Genomic DNA, 16,085 nt, shown 5'->3' with positions numbered 1-16,085 from the left:
CAAAGGCCTCCATCTCTCTCTGACCCACTCACACCCCCTGCTGCTCCTTTCTTGGATAGCAGTGGCCTGTCTAAAGGACAACAAAATCCCATCTCTTCCCTTCCCTCCCGATTTCTGGGGACCAGCCCCAGAGGGACAAAGCTAAAGCCCCGGGGCTGCAGCTGCTGGGGAAGGAGGTGGGCTGCTGGCTCCCAGGGAGTGACTCGCAACTGGGGTGTGTGTGTCTGTGGGTCTGTGGGTGCTGTTGCTGGGATCTCAGCCTAAGAAGTCACCACTTCCTCAGGAATCCCTCCTCGATCCCCAGCCTAGGTCAAGGCCACTGGCCTTCGAGCTTTCTCAGTTCCCTGACTGCTCCTTTATGGCGTATATCAGAGTTTCCAATTATCCACTCACTTGTTAGTCTTTGATGGATGCCTGCCTCCCCCAGGGGACCACAAGCACAGAGAGGGCAGGAAGCAGGGTTAGTTTTTTGTTTTGCTTTGTTTGGGCCGCCATGTGCGGCATGCAGGATCTCAGTTCCCCGACCAGGATCGAATCCAGGCCCCCTGCGTTGGGAGCTCGGAGTCTTAACCACCTGCACTAGGGAAGTCCCGAAGCAGGGTAAGTTTTGCTCATCAGTGCAACCCGATGCTCAGCACAGTGCCTGGTACATTGCAGATACACAGTAAATATTTGTTAAATAAATGAATGAGTGACATTCAAAGGAGGTTCTTAGGTGGGGATGTAATGGTAGTGTCGGTGCCATTGCCTGGGCTCTAGGGGCAGCTGTGAGTCCAGATGTCCTGGCTTCTGCTCAGGGCCCGGTCCATGTCCAGCCTCTGGCCTTGTGCCCGAAGGCCATCCAAGCAAAAGGATGCAGAAGAGGCCTCTCCTACAGCGAGGTAGTATGGAGGAGGCATTAGGATGGCCGTGGTCCAGAAGCTCCTCCCCACTTTTCCAGTCCTCTAACCTAAAGTTTTTAAAGCACTTCCTCCCACTGTCCCCTTATCCTCTCTCTTCTTATGGCCTTCTCCTCTTCCCTCGCAGAGATTTCCTTCCCCTAAAAATGCATCCCTTCCCACCTCTTCCCCTCCCCTTAGCTGTTTCCCATGGTGTGCTGAGAAACTTCAACATCACTTTCTTACCTGGCAAAGCCTCCAGGAAGAGACGCCCCTGTGTTTGGGCCCAGAGGTTGAGGAGGGGGGCAGGGCCCATGGGAGGCAGAGCAAGGATCTCCTTCTTTGTCCCCTGGCTCAAAACCACCCTGGACACAGTCAGCTTCAGCTGAAGAGTGATCCCCAAGATGAGGGGCAGATCCAGCCCTGGCCCTGACACAGAAGACAGCACCACTTTCTGCAGAGTGTGTGGGAAGGGACATAAGTGGGGGAGGAAAGAATGAACTGCATCTGCTCCATGTGGCCCCACCTCTGGCTGCCTTAATTCTGTCTCTTAGCCATGCAGTCTATCTACTGGCCATTCCCACCACCTCCATCCTGCCTTAACTCTCCTGGCTTGGCCTTCTATAAAACCACACCCTCCCCAGGTAAATATATAATCTAACTACAAGTCACTGTTTGCTGTCAGCAGCTTTAATATGTGTCTCTGCCCGCCCACCCCAACCCTTAAACCATTGTAATATTGACATTTTATTTTATTTTTATTTCTTTATTTTTTCGTAATATTGACGTTTTAGAGTCCCCTTTTCTCCCACTGCTCCCAGGCTCCACTGAACGCAGGCAGCATCTCCCTCTTACTTGATCTTGGAGGTGGAGGCTGAGCCAGAAAGGGTTTTCTGGGGTCCCAAGGGCAAGGAGGTGGCCTGAGCCTGCTGCTAGCTGGAGTCCCAGGTCCAAGGAGAAGGCCCAGGGCTCTACATGAGGCCAGGGAATGTCTGGGGGGAGAAATGACCCTCCTGAGGTCTGAAGGCTGGGGATTCATGGAGAGAAGGGGCTAGTGCTGGAGGGAAATGGACACAGAGCTGGCCATGGAGGGGAAAATAACCTTTACCTTCGAGACTGAATTCTGCACCAGTCCCTGGCGGGAAGAATATCCCAGGTTGAGACTCTACAGCACAGCTTCTGAGACTAGTGGGGACAGATGCTGAGGTCTGGGCCTGCTGGTGCAGCCAGTCTTCCCGGCACAGGCAGCCATCCAGGGCAGAGACCAGCTGGAGCCCGTGTGGGGAAGGGAAGATGCGGGGGATGCTGGAATCAGGATATCTGAGCGCCAGTCCCAGACTTCCACCCTGTTTATTCCCCTCCAGGATGCAAGCATTTGGCCTCCCCCATGCAGCTCTCACCCCCTACCCCCTCCTTGAAGTGTGGACTTAGACCCCCACGGCCACCCAGCCAGCAATGCTTTACGAGCTTTGGTCATGGTTCCTGCCCCTGTGATGCAGCTATCCGCAACCAGAGTTTGGAAGCAGGGAAGAGCAGCACCCCCAGAACAATCCTCACGATGGGCTGGGGTTTGTGCGCCAGTGGCCCAGAGACCTGTCTCAGATGCAGCACCTCCTCCCCATCCAGCCCTAGCATCACAGAATCCGCATGGATCTTCACTTCCATCTGCAAGAAGAAAAAGAGAAGAAGAATCAGAGGTTCCTGGGGCCTGCCTCCACCACTTTCTTCAGAGGCAGTCTAGAAAACGCCATACTGAAGATGGCAGAGTAGAAGGACTTGAGCTCACCTCCTCTCATGAACACACCAAAATCACAACTAACTGCTGAGCAACCATCTACGAAAAAAGACTTGAACCTACCAGAGGCAGTCTAGTATGGCAGAAAGAACATGTACTTGAAGAGTCAGCTGGCATCCGCAGCTCACTCTGGACTTGTCACATACTAACAAAGCCTCAGAACTCCCTTCTGAAAAAATGGGGACAAGAATAGCAACTTCTGGGACTTCCCTGGCGGTCTAGTGGTTAAGACTCTGCAATTCTGGGACTTCCCTGGTGGTGCAGTGGTTCAGAATCCGCCTGCCAATGCAGAGGACCACGGGTTCGATCCCTGGTCCGGGAAGATCCCACATGTCTTGGAGAAACTAAGCTTGTGTGCCACAACTACTGAGCCTGCGCTCTAGAGCCTGTGAGCCACAACTACTGAGCCTGCGTGCCACAACTACTGAAGCCCGCACGCCTAGAGCCCGTGCTCTGCAACAAGAGAAGCCACCACAATGAGAAGCCTGCGTACCGCAACAAAGACCCAATGCAGCCAAAAACATAAATAAAATTATATTAAAAAAAAAAGACTCTGTGCTTCCACTGTGGGGGGCATGGGTTTAATCCCTGGTCAGGGAACTAAGATCCCGCATGCCAAGAGGTGTGGCCAAAAAAAAAAAAAAAAAAAGCAATTTCATGGGGCTTTTGTGTGGATTCAATGAGATGACAATGGTAAAGAGATGCCCAATAACTTGGTTCCATTCCCTTCCTCACACCAGCTCAAGACACCCCTCCCTCAGGACCAGATCTGGCTTACCTGGTGCCACCTCCCATCGTCCAGCCGGGGTCCAGCACCCACTGTAAGTTGGGCCCAGTGATTATGAAGCTGGATCTCAGGCCTGCCATCCCGAAGTCCCAGCACAAACCAGTCATCTTCTGGATTGGTATCACCATAAAAAATCACTCCCTCTGGATCCCAGGTCCGAAACTCAAAGGAGGAGGAGGTTCTGGAAGGACACAGAGGAAAGACTGGGTATGGGGTGTGCTTTTTGAGCATAGATGTGAGGTTGAGGGAATTGGAGTACAGGGAGAGAGAAGGACAGGGAGACAGGGAACAGAGCGGGGCTGGTGCACTGTTTATAATAGCAAAGACATGGAAGCAACCTAAAGGTCCATCGATAGATGAATAGATAAAGATGTGGTACATGTATGCAATGGGATATTACTCTGCCATGAAAAAGAATGAAACAAGGACTTCCTTGGTGGTCCAGTGGTTAAGACTCCAAGCTCCCAGTGCAGGGGGCCTGGGTTCCATCCCTGGTCAGGGAACTAGATCCCACATGTGGCAACTAAAGATCCTGAATGCCGCAACGAAGATCCCACATGCTGCAAATAAGACCCGGCACAGCCAAATAAATAAATAAATATTTAAGAATGAAACAATGCCATTTGCAGCAACATGGATGGACCTAGAGATTATCATACTAAGCGAAGTAAATCAGACAAAGACAAAATACCATATGCTATCATTTACAAGTGGAATTTAAAAACTGATACAAATGAACTTATTTGCAAAACAGAAAGACTCACAGACATAAAAAACAAACTCATGGCTACCAAAGGGGAAGGTGGGGAGGGATACATTGGGAGTTTGGATTAACAGATACAAACTACTATATGTAAAATAGATAAGCAACTTCTGTTGCTTATTCCTTGAAATGTGCCAGCTTATATTTTATCATCTTTTTTTTTTTTAATCACATCTTACTACCAAGTTTGGTCTCTGCTTTTCGCTTCTGTTTTAGGAGCAATGACCTCAATAAAGAATATTTTTGGAAAATAAAAATAAGCAACAAGGTCCTACTGTATAGCACAGGAAACTATATTCAATATCTTGTAATAAACCATAATGCAAAAGAACCTGAAAAAGAATATATATATAACATGTATCATAAATACATATATATATATAAAACTCAATCACTTTGCTGTACCCCAGAAACTAATGCAACATTGTAAATCAACTATACTTCAATTAAATAAAGCAAAAAAAAAAAAAAAAGAGAGAGGAGCTGATGGAGAGAGGGTGAGGTCAGGGGACTAGGTCAAAGAATTAGGTCAACCCCATACTTTATGATCTTGGTGAGGTTAAAGGTCAGGATGGTTACAAGTTCTTGTCCAAGGCCATTGCTGAGGTGCAGAGCAGGCCGGTCCTGAGTCCTCTGCCAGAGAGAAAAATAAACAAGCTGAAATAAGACGTGCCAGAGACAGACAGGAGGGAGATGCACTGCTATAAGGCCAGAGGAGGAAAGAAAGGAAGAGAGCAGAGCTAAAGTGTAGCTCACTTAAACATACACAGGGCTTAGCGCCCTGTCCTGCTCCTGCACCTGTCTGGGGAGAGTATGTCTCACGGCTCGTCCTTCATGGCTGGGAGGCAGCAGTAGCAGCAGCAGCGGCAGCCCATGCCATGTGGCCGGTGGACCTCCGCTCTCCATAATCAGCCGCGCTCCTCTCTGTGCCTCAGACAACTCTGAGGAGAATGCGTGGGGGCAGGCAGCGTCGCACATGGTTGGTGGAGGGTTAAATGTTGCCCCGGGGGAAGAAGGGGGGCAGGAGACAGGGCCACTGACCCTACGGCCCCTCTGAGGACAAATGGAGTGAGGAACAGAGTTCCTCCACTACCCTTCCCCACTGCTGAGAAGGTTTCTGAGCTGGGAGAGGACACCTCACTTCCCCTCTCCTTCTAGAGCCTGACCTGGGTCCTCCAAGCCTTCTGCCCACCTGCGGAGGCTGCCTTGAGGACAAACATGAGATCTAGAAACAGACATGCCCAGATCCCCAAGCAGCATCCTCCATAAGGCCTAGAGCTGTGAGACATAGAATCCCAAATACTAGCTGGGTGACTGTGGGTAAGTCACCCCACCTGTGTGCTTTAGTGTCCTTGTCTGCAAAATGTGAAAAATACTTACTTTCCAGAGTTACTGTGAATGAGGATGAATCGAGATGATACAGGCACAGTGCCTGGTATCTGCTCTGAGCTCTTCCCTTAGTATTTTCCCAGGCCTCTGAGGCTTGCTGCATAGGGAGGTATTGTCTCTGAGTGTGATTCAGTGGATACTAAGAGTCCTGGTCCCCCCCCCACCATTATCTTCTCTTAGCCGTCGACTACAAGGCCTAACCATTTACCAGTAGAAATTCATCACCCTCTCCCTGACCCATCTTAAAATACAAATGCCCCCAAGAGGAGTAACACTTTGAGCCAGTAGGCAAGAGCTGGAGGTCTTGGGGCTCACCCCGAGTCTGGATGGGCTGGAATGGGTGAGTTGGGGTGAAGGGTAGAGGAGGTATCACTGCACACTTCAGTTAAAGAAGGAGGTATCTTTTGAGCCGTGGAGTTTCTCCAACGGAGGCTGGAACACCCAGATAACAACAACGAGGAAGCCTCGGCAGTCCAGCCTTGACCCCTGCGGGGTGTGCGGTCAAGAGACCCGGCCGTAGGGGTAGAGCTGGGGGGCGGCGGGTGCGCGGGGGGCGGGGACATGCCTGCTCTGCAAGCTGATTGGCTGGCAGGTGCGGGCTGTAGGGGCCCGAAATTAGGGGCTACCAGGCCGTGCGGACCGCTAGTCCCACCACTCTCTCCGCCCCGCGGCAGCCGGAATCGGGCTTCTGCTTCCCAGCCCGCGGCTCCCCCACCACCTCGCTCCCCACCACTCCCCCGGCTTTCCGGGATCCGAATTTGGAGGCCCCTTAAAGGGTCCCCGTTGCTCTTCGTCCGGTCCTGCAGAACGGAAGTGGGAATCCTGGACTTCGGTTCCAGACGGTGGAGATCGGGATGGCTTCCGTGCTGATCCGAGAAGCCAAGGAGGGAGACTGTGGAAATATCCTGAGGCTGATTCGGGTGAGGGCTGCGGGCCGGAAACCGGGGTCCCAGAGGGGGTCAGAGCGGCGCTGCTGGAGTGGGGACGGGAAGGAGGAGGTGGGAGCAGAGGGAGGAGCGCGCCCAGGGCTCCTGCTTCGGGAGCAGTGAGGCCCTCCTGCCTTAATCTAGCCTCTGTCCGCACGTTGTAGGAACTCGCTGAGTACGAGAAACTCTCAGACCAGGTGAAGATCAGTGAAGAAGGTACGGGCCCAACACCTGAGTCCTGACGGAGGCTGGGGTGGAAGTGATGGATGGGTTCCCCAGGCAGTAACTCCAGACTGGGCACACACCCAGGCCTTCTTTCTCTATCTCTTTGTCACAACTCCGATCTCTGCAGCCCTGAGAGCAGATGGCTTTGGAGAGAATCCTTTCTATCACTGTTTGGTAGCAGAGATTCTTCCTGCGCCCGGGGAGCCACAGGGTAAGAGCACCCTGATCTCAGAGGTGCCCTCTCCAGTCAGCCTCAAAGGTCTCTCCCCCAGGTGCCCAGCCGCCTGACCCTTCTTTTTTTCTCTCTCAGGGCCCTGTGTGGTGGGCTATGGGCTATACTACTTCATCTACAGCACATGGAAGGGACGAAACATTTATCTGGAAGACATCTACGTGAAGCCAGAGTATCGGGGTACTGGGCAGAGGCCGGGATGGGAGAAAAGCAACCTATAGACTGGACCACCATCCCTTGCCTCTTAATCCTAGCCTATGGTCTTTTCTGGTCCCCTTCAACTCAGACGATCCCTCTTTTTGCCTTTTTCTCCCCACATCAGGTCAGGGGATTGGCTCCAAAATAATCAAAAAAGTGGCTGAGGTGAGGAGAGGGATGGGGCTACAGGCTGGGCCCTGGCAAAGCAAAGCTGTATGGGAGGCACCTGGGTTGAATGGAGGGCGAGCAAGTCTTTTCCTTTTTGACCCAGGAAAGTGAGTGGTGTCTTCTCCCACAGGTGGCCCTGGATAAGGGCTGCTCCCAGCTCCGCCTGGCAGTCCTAGACTGGAACAAGGGGGCTATGAACTTGTATAAGGCCCTAGGAGCCCAAGATCTGACGGAAGCTGAAGGTTGGCACTGCTTTCGCTTTGAAGGAGAGGCGATGAGGGAGTTGGCAGGAAAGTGACGCCATCCCTTGGGGATCTCTATTTCAGCTTCTTCATCCCCACCAGCTCAAGCAGTCCTCAGAGACTGCCTCCACGGACCAAGGCCTCCCTGAAGGAAGGGAAGGAGAGTTGGAAGTGAATACTCCCAGACGGAAAGAACAGAGGTGAGGAAGAGGCAAGGCTTCCCACCTCCTTGTTAAGGGTGAAAAATAAACAAGAATTCCCATGTGTTGATGTGGTGTTGGGTGGAGGAATTGAGGATGTGACAAGCTTCAGCTATTACGACCCTTCCTCAGTGTTTTCTGGTCAGTGGATGTTGCTCCTGGGGATAAAAGTGGGCCTAAGATGACTTTCACCCACAATGGACCAGAGTATTGACTCTGGCCTCTACCATACATATCAGGCTTGTTGGTCGGGTTTGGGACCCAGACAAAGGCCTCCAGTGTCTGGACTGGGCTGTGTAGAATCCGAGACTGAGGCAGGCCCACCGACTCAACAGATGGAGCAGGCTGCCACCTGGTGGTGGCATTTTAGGGACACTGGGAAGGACCACTGGCCCCAACTTTTCAAAAAATCCGCTCAGCTAGCGAGTGCTTTTTCTTTTTCAAAAGTCACAAAGCCTTTATTTTCAGTTCAGCAGAACCAAAACAAACCTTTAGGACGCGTGGAGACAAGAAGGGAAACAGGTTCATTTCCTACTTTCATCATATTTCGTAATGCAGGTTTGTTGCAGAGAAGTTTGAAGGGACATATAAAAATAAAATCCATAGCCTTACTTACATCTCTACTCTTAACCCTTTGGTATTGATTCTTTAGATTTTTTCAATGTACATATATACATACAGTTAGTTAAGTGTGTGGGGATTTATGGGATCAACTCTTTTGCAACCTGTTTTTTCATTTAACAATAAATCAGAAACATCTGCCTAAGTTATTAAACACATTATCACTTTCAGTGGTGACATATTATTCCTCTTGTGGAGGAACCATTGGTTAAATGGTCATAATTTAGACACTGAAAGTGGACAAGAAGGTAACATACATGTGTAAATTGTAAAAAACAGGATCCATGGAGTCTAGAGAGTTGAAGATCCATCTTAAAATTCAAAATTTTTAAAAAATACAGGGCTTCCCTGGTGGCGCAGTGGTTGAGAGTCCGCCTGCCGATGCAGGGGACACGGGTTCGTGCCCCGGTCTGGGAAGATCCCACATGCCGCGGAGTGGCTGGGCCCGTGAGCCATGGCCGCTGAGCCTGTGCGTCCGGAGCCTGTGCTCCGCAACTGGAGAGGCCACAACAGTGAGAGGCCCGCGTATCGCAAAAAAAAAAAAAAAAAAAAAACCCAAAAAAAATACAATTCAGCCAAACAACACTTCAAATGCCCAAATTCTTCCAGAGGGGTGCCAATTTTGGGCCCTTAAAACGAGTTTACAACAGATGGGCCTTTAGGACAAACTTGATTGAGAAATAATGAAGCTTGTCAGCCCCTTCCACAGATGGGAGCCAGAAGAATCCAGTTTCATACCCTTGGCTCATCTAATCTGGCAGGGATGAATATCTTTTTAACATGAACAAGTTATCTTTTGACAGCACTTTTAAAACTGAACTCAGAATGAGTTATTTCTGGAAGGACACACAAACAAGCAGAGAGTGGTCGCTTCCAGGGAGAGGAACTGGGTGTCCAGGTAACGGAAGGAAGGGGACTCTTTCCCATACCACTTTGGATCTTCTGAATTTTGTGCCTTGTCCATGTAGTACTTCAGAAAAATGAATAAATAAAACTTTAAATGCTAATGCAGAAGAAAAGAGTATGAACTAGGGGGGCTTCCCTGGTGGCGCAGTGGTTAAGAATCTGCCTGCCAATGCAGGGGACATGGGTTCGAGCCCTGGTCTGGGAAGATCCCACATGCCGCGGAGCGTCTCACCACAACTAGAGAAAGCCCTCGCACAGAAACGAAGCCCCAACACAGCCATAAATAAATAAATAAATAAATAAGAGTATGAACTAGGAAATTTAATATTTCCAAAATGTATCTTGCCCCCGTCCTGTTTTGTCTTTGCTTTTCGGAGTTTACACTTGTTTTTTGTTATTCGCTCATCCTGACCCAGATCTTACCAGTTTTCATAGGGTGTCTTTGCACCCCAGCATCAATCCATTCTGCAGCCACCCCATGGTCTCCCACCCACTCATCACTTCATTAACCTCCTGTAGGGTGATTCTATTAAGTGCTGGGGCTGACTAGTATAGAGTGAAAATCACCTGGGTTCTGGCCATTCCAGGGAGAACAGAGGGGAGGGCATTTAGGGGGAAGGATTTTTAAAGAAAGAATAGAGAAAAATATCTCTCAAATCTGTCCACATCCCTAACCCCACTCCCACTATCACCTCTCTTTGAAAATTGCTATAACCTCCTAACTGATCTCCCAGCCTCCTTCTGTAACTACCCCCTTCCATGGGGTTATTTTTTTTAATCATAAATATACAGTATACTATTTAAAGTGTCAAATATCTCTACAAGACCTATATAAGAAAACAGTAGTCTCCCAATTCCCCTAACTCTTCAGAGTCAATCATGTTCAATTGAGTTTTTAAATTGTATTGTTATGGGGGGGGGTTGTATTCACCTTCATATTTCAAATTCAAAATGGCATACAGATATTGCTACTTTTTTTTTTTTTTTTTTTTTTTTGGCCGCATTGGGTCTTCGTTGCTGCGCACGGGCTTTCTCTAGTTGCGGCGAATGGAAGCTACTCTTCGTTGCGGTGCGCAGGCTTCTCATCGCAGTGGCTTCTCTTGTTGCGGAGCACGGGCTCTAGGCACGTGGGCTTCAGTAGTTGTGGCACACGGGCTTAGTTGCTCTGAAGATGTGGGATCTTCCCGGACCAGGGTTCGAACCCGTGTCCCCTAGCATTGGCAGGCAGATTCTTAACCACTACACCACCAGGGAAGTCCAGATATTGCTACTTCTTGACGTTTCTGTTTCGAGCACTAGTATTGACCTCCCATTGCTAACCCTCTCTTCCAACCCCTCTTTCACCCCATCCCTACTTCCCATCCTTCCATCCTTCCAATATTATATCATAACTCTGGATGGATCTGTGTTTCGTGTTTACATGTTATGATTATGCAAATGCTCTTCACAGTTGAGCCATGAGGATTGTTATCGGTGTTTTTCTTTCTTTTTTAATTAATTAATTAATTAATTAATTTATTTTTGGCTGCGTTGGGTCTTCGTTTCTGTGTGAGGGCTTTCTCTAGTTGCGGCAAGCGGGGGCCACTCTTCATCGCGATGCGTGGGCCTCTCACTATCGCGGCCTCTCTTGTTGCGGAGCACAGGCTCCAGACGCGCAGGCTCAGTAATTGTGGCTCACGGGCCTAGTTGCTCCGCGGCATGTGGGATCTTCCCAGACCAGGGCTCGAACCTGTGTCCCCTGCATTGGCAGGCAGATTCTCAACCACTGCGCCACCAGGGAAGCCCTTCTTTCTTGCATCATTTTTGTTTTCCCTGAAATTAATACTTGCCTTGTCTCCTATATTCATTTGCTTAGTTTTCTGCGTACTCTAATTTATCCCCCAGTTCTCCCTTAGTTATGTTAATCTCTTCTTAAGAATATACAAACACGTAAGGAATTTGATCTATTTCATTTTGAAGAACTTTCTCACGGAGCCCTTAGACCTGCTCCAGCACACAGTCTGATCTTTAGGCTGCACTGTTGGAGTCTCCTTTCACATCCATCTTAGGGACCTTTGCCCCGCTCTTGACAGCCTGTTTCCCAGAACCTATGTACTCACCTTTCTCGGTTTACTTTGATGGAGTTTCTTGAGAAAGGATGCCTGGGAGGTAAATTTGTTGGAACCTTACAAGTCTGAAAATGTCTGTTCTACTCTTGTACTTAATTGACAGTGTGGATGGGTATCAAATATTAGATTGGAAGTAATTTACCCTAAGAATTTTGAAGGCATTTCTCCATTGTCTTCAAGCTTCAGAAACTGAAAGTTTGCTGTATTGCTGTTCAGAAACCTGAAATTTTTCTTATTCTGAATCCTATGTATGAAGCTTATTTTTATTTTCCTTCCCTCTTTCCCCAACCACAGCTTTTAGGATCATCTCTTTATCCTAGCATTCTGAAATCTTCCATGGAAATGTCTTAGTGTTTTCTCAGTGGGTCTTTGCAATCTGGAAACTCATGTTCTTCAGCTATGGAAACATTTTAAATTTTTATTATTATTTTTTGGATGATTTTCTCCCTCCATTATCTCTGTGATCTCTTTCTGGAACTTTTGTCGTTATTCAGATGTTGAATCCCATGGACTAATCCTATAATTAAAAACAAATTTTTTTTTCTTTCCTTTTTCCCCATCTCCTTCATTTTCTGGCTCTACTTTCTGGGAGATTTCTTTAATTTCTATTTTCCAACCCTTCTACTGAAATTTTTTAATTCCCCTAATTGATTTTATTTATTTATTTTTCTTCCAGTTTTAATGAGATATAATCGACATAACAGCAGTGTATAAGTTTAAGGTGTGCCGCATAATGATTTGATTTACTTACATCATGAAGTGATTATCACAATAAGTTTAGTGAACATCTATCATCTCATACAGTCACAAAATTAAAGAAATAAAAAATTTTTTGTGATGAGAACTTAACAACTTTCATATATAACGTACAGCGATGTTAATTATTTTTATCATGTTGTACATTTCATACCTCCTTCTACTGAATTTTTATTTTTGCTCTCATGTTTTTAATTTCTAAGAATTCTCTTTTATTCTCTGCATTTTAAAAACATTGTTTTTGTTTCATGGATATATGTTCTTTTCTTATCTGAGAATATCCATCATAGGTTTTTTTAAAAATGTTTTTCTCCTTGTGTAGTCTGTATTTCTTCTAAACTTTTCCTTCTTTCTTTGTTTTGGCCTCCATCTTTCATTTTAAAGTCTTTCCTCAAATGTCTGGTAATCCTCAGTTGTCTGCTCATATTTAAGATCAGGACACCAAGGCACTGATTGGAAACTGTGAGTGTGTCTGTATGGGATGTAGGGAGGTATGTGGACCGTGAACTTTACTATAGGGTGAGCCATGAGGCCATTTCCTTGAGGAACCCCTGATGTCAGTACCATTAGGTCTTTTTCCTTGTCTGGTTAGATTTCCCAGAGAAGATGCTTCCAAACTCCTGCCTGGAGGGTGTAAGCCTGGTTGTAGGTAATCTCAGAGCTGGGTGAAGAGGGAGTCTGGGGCAAGTCTCAACATTCAATCTGTAAACTTTCATTTGATCCCCATTTTCAGTATCTATCTAGCCATCCATCTATCAATCTATCCATCTTTCTAACTTCCTCTCTCAATCTCTCTGTGTATTTAGAAGTCCTAAGGCAGGACTATCCTGGAAGTCCAGTGGTTAAGACTCCGTGCTTCCACGGCACGGTGCATGGGTTCGATCCCTGGTCCAGGAACTAAGATCCCACATGCCATGCGGTGCTGCCAAAAAAAAAACAAAAGAAGTCCTAAGGCAAGCTGGGGCATTCTGTTGACACATTCTGTATAGTCCAGCTAGAGTAATTTCACCTACAGGCAATTTCACCTAAAGGCAAGTTGGCTGAAAATTCAGTCACAGCTCCCACTGCTGTCAGCACAAAGTCCAAACTTCTGGCTAATCCCTCCAGGCTCTGGCCCAAACCTCCATTATCTGAAACATTATTCCAGCCTTTTTTCCCCAGCAAGTCAGTTCTGACCATGTTAGACTCTTTCCAGTACCTCAAATGCAGTGTGGTCTCCCCTCTGGGCCTTCTGTACATGCCATTTCCCCATCTGGAATGCTTTTCCCCCTTTTCCCACTCTCATCCTTGGCCTGAATGAACAATGACTAGAGCAGATGAAAAAGTGCAAAAGTCAAATCTGAGAGGACTGTTGCTGCCAGAGGCTTGGAAATTGATGATGGTGCCATTTCCAAGACAAAATTCAGCCACTCCTGTTGCTTAAGGGTCCAAACCCAAACTTTTTAGTCTGACAGCCAGCACTCCTGATAATCTGTCCCACTTAATTTCTCTAATTCTCCCTCCCTACTCCTTATCAGAATCACTGCTGATAGTCTAGTCCCTTTTATTATTTCTGCTACCCTCCTTACTGATGTTCCTTCTCAGGCATGCTTGAAGACACCTCCTCTTCTGCCAGCCCTTTATTTATTTATTTGTATCTTTGTTTAATTTTTGGACATGCTGCACGGCATGTGGGATCTTAGTTCCCCAACCAGGCATCCAACCGGTACCCTGCAGTGGAAGCATGGAGTTCTAACCACTGGATCACCAGGGAATTCCCTACCAGCCCTTTAAATACTGTTGTAGTTGAGAGTTTTATCATGGACCCAATCCATTTCTAAGTCACTTTTCTTTAGACATCTAATTTTCTCTTATAGCTTTAACTATGTCTAATATGCTGATAATTCTCACATTCACCTCTCTAGCCCAGATGTCTCCTGGGCTACACACTTGTGTGTCCATTGACCTACAGGACATTGGTTCCTTCAGTTAATATTTGCCGTGCCAGGAACTGTGCTAAGTACTGGGTATACAATGCTGGGGACAAACAGACCTGGAACCCAGTCTCTGATCTCATAGGGCTTACTTATAGTGTGATGGCAGAAGACAGATGCTGGATAAATGATTAAAATTACAACCATGATGTGTGCCACAAAGGAGTATAGGATGCTTTGGCAGTGTGAGGCAGTGGACCTAAACCAGTGTGGGCATAATGGAAGGCTAATGAAATTATATTTAAATTGGGATCTGAAAGAGAAGTTTGTTGAAGACAAAGGAACATGACCACCTGGATGGTAGACCCTCAAACTCAAAGAGCAAAATCAAACTCATTGAACTCATCAACTTCTCCTCCAAAACTTTTTCTCGTATGTTCTCTCTTCCATGACTGGCATCATCATGCACTCAGCAATCCAAGGTAGAAATCTGTGTTCCTCCCACTTCTTCACTGACTCCACCGCATCCTTATCACCAATTCTTGTTGATTCTATTGCAAATTTAACAGGCTCAAATCAACTTGTACCTCTGTTGCCCACAGCCCTAATCCAAGGCATTCCTCAGCATCTTTCTCACCTGCAACAGCTCCTCACAGCTCTCACTGCCTTCTGGAATGCCCTTTATCTTTAATCTATTCCCCACAGTTGTAAAACATAAATATTATTACATTATACTACTGCTTTAAATCTTTCAGTGGCTCTCCAGTATTGATAAAGTGAAGACCATTTTCCTTAACCTGATTTACAAGTCCTTTGCAGTCTAGCTTCCCTACCTCAAGCCAAACGCTATTTGAACTAGTTGTGGTTCCCCAAAGGACATGTTCTTTCTGCTCCTCTGCACCATTGTAGTCCTTGTTCTCTCAAGAATACTCTTACTGCACTTTTCCTCTAGCAAATGCCTATTTATCCCTCAAATCTCAATTTGCATCACCTCCCCTGCAGTAGTCTTTCCCTATCACTCTGAAGAACAACTGACCATTGTTTGTCTCCTTGGGATTCCCCCAAAACTTAGTCCTTATCTTTATCCCATGTTCAAATGAACTCCATGCACTTACTTGCTTAAATGTGTTTGTCTGCTCCTTCCCCAATATATTATAAAATCCTTGTTTGGGGGACCACATCTTGTCTTTGTACCCTTACCACCTACCACAGTGGATAGAACACAGTGAGGGCTAAATAAATATTTGCTAAATGATTACTGCACAACACATGATCCTAATTTCTTGGCTATTTTATTCACTTCCACCGAAATTTCTCACTTATCTTAGTTTACGAATCCTAAGTTTCCCCTCTACTATCCTTTCTCCGTAACAATTTTTCCTCTTTTGAATTTTCTCCGAATTTAGATATCCAATCTTGTGCTAAGTTGCATTTGTCTTTCGGTACTGCCTTGAAATCTTTCTTTTACCTTTCTTTGTATGCATGATCAGAATCTTCTCAAGGCAAGAACGTGACTCTTAAACCGCATCGTGCAGAGAAACAGAGGCTCAAAAGAATCCAGTCCGCCTTGTGGACTGTAAAGCCCAGCGCATGCGCACCAGGCCCTTTTTTTTTTTTTCCTTTCGACAACTCCTTTTTTTTTTTTTTTTTTTTCCTTCGGAGCGTGCGCACCAAGAAAGACAAAGGTGGGGAAAGTGACCAAGCAATCATTCAGGCGCATGCCCATCCCTAACTTGTACAAGCCTGGTGGAGCGCACCATGGTGAAGTGGGTGTGGTCTGACCAGGAGCATCAGAAGTCCAATCCGATTGAGTGAGCTCCGTCCCTCCCTTCCCATGATTGGTTAGCTCTCAGTGTTGTGGGGTGGGAAAAGGAAGAGACAGGGGCCGTGGAGAGATGGGGTGGCGAGGAAAAAGAACCAGTCTGGTTCTGCGCAAGCGCAAGTAAGCGACCAGGAGGGGGCGTGAGAGAGTGAAGAG

At 47.1% G+C, this 16,085-nt stretch overlaps 2 protein-coding genes across 4 annotated transcripts; one reads left to right on the top strand and one right to left on the bottom strand.

Annotated features, from left to right (window-relative positions):
* Window positions 1–748: 748 nt before the first annotated feature.
* Window positions 749–5,129, bottom strand: SHBG (sex hormone binding globulin). Its single transcript, XM_030861583.2, has 8 exons — window positions 5,022–5,129; window positions 4,765–4,856; window positions 3,452–3,641; window positions 2,376–2,543; window positions 1,987–2,146; window positions 1,734–1,870; window positions 1,125–1,332; window positions 749–871 (listed from the first exon to the last, which is right to left on the bottom strand). Exons 1-8 carry the CDS (start codon window positions 5,127–5,129, stop codon window positions 756–758), a joined length of 1,179 nt encoding a protein of 392 aa, XP_030717443.2. The 3' UTR covers window positions 749–755.
* Window positions 5,130–6,196: 1,067 nt separating this feature from the next.
* SAT2 (spermidine/spermine N1-acetyltransferase family member 2) lies at window positions 6,197–8,420 on the top strand. Of its 3 annotated transcripts, none has more exons than XM_060290972.1 (7): window positions 6,197–6,532; window positions 6,703–6,754; window positions 6,891–6,974; window positions 7,074–7,175; window positions 7,318–7,358; window positions 7,492–7,603; window positions 7,706–8,420. In XM_060290972.1, exons 1-7 carry the CDS (start codon window positions 6,467–6,469, stop codon window positions 7,750–7,752), a joined length of 504 nt encoding a protein of 167 aa, XP_060146955.1. In that variant the 5' UTR covers window positions 6,197–6,466; the 3' UTR covers window positions 7,753–8,420. The 3 variants fall into 3 exon arrangements, with proteins under 3 accessions (XP_060146955.1, XP_030717440.1, XP_030717441.1); XM_030861580.2 differs by having other exon boundaries at window positions 6,198–6,532; window positions 7,688–8,420; XM_030861581.2 differs by having other exon boundaries at window positions 6,198–6,532; window positions 7,492–8,420.
* The last annotated feature ends 7,665 nt before the right edge of the window (window positions 8,421–16,085 follow it).

The sequence above is a fragment of the Globicephala melas genome, chromosome 20 (assembly GCF_963455315.2).
Source record: "Globicephala melas chromosome 20, mGloMel1.2, whole genome shotgun sequence".
Lineage (NCBI taxonomy): Eukaryota > Metazoa > Chordata > Mammalia > Artiodactyla > Delphinidae > Globicephala > Globicephala melas.
Note: the sequence above shows the minus strand (reverse complement) of the source record. Positions and strands in the feature narration are given on the sequence as shown.

Bases quoted from the DNA above. Each gene is read 5' to 3' on its own strand.
- SHBG (XM_030861583.2), bottom strand. From the start codon at position 5,129: ATGGAGAGCGGAGGTCCACCGGCCACATGGCATGGGCTGCCGCTGCTG. The intron at 1,871-1,986 runs GTAAAGGTTATT...TTCTCCCCCCAG, and splicing joins TGCAGAATTCAGTCTCGAAG to ACATTCCCTGGCCTCATGTA. The intron at 1,333-1,733 runs GTAAGAGGGAGA...CACACTCTGCAG, and splicing joins GCCTCCACCTCCAAGATCAA to AAAGTGGTGCTGTCTTCTGT.
- SAT2 (XM_030861580.2), top strand. From the start codon at position 6,467: ATGGCTTCCGTGCTGATCCGAGAAGCCAAGGAGGGAGACTGTGGAAAT. The intron at 6,755-6,890 runs GTACGGGCCCAA...CGATCTCTGCAG, and splicing joins GGTGAAGATCAGTGAAGAAG to CCCTGAGAGCAGATGGCTTT. The intron at 7,604-7,687 runs GTTGGCACTGCT...TCTCTATTTCAG, and splicing joins AGATCTGACGGAAGCTGAAG to CTTCTTCATCCCCACCAGCT.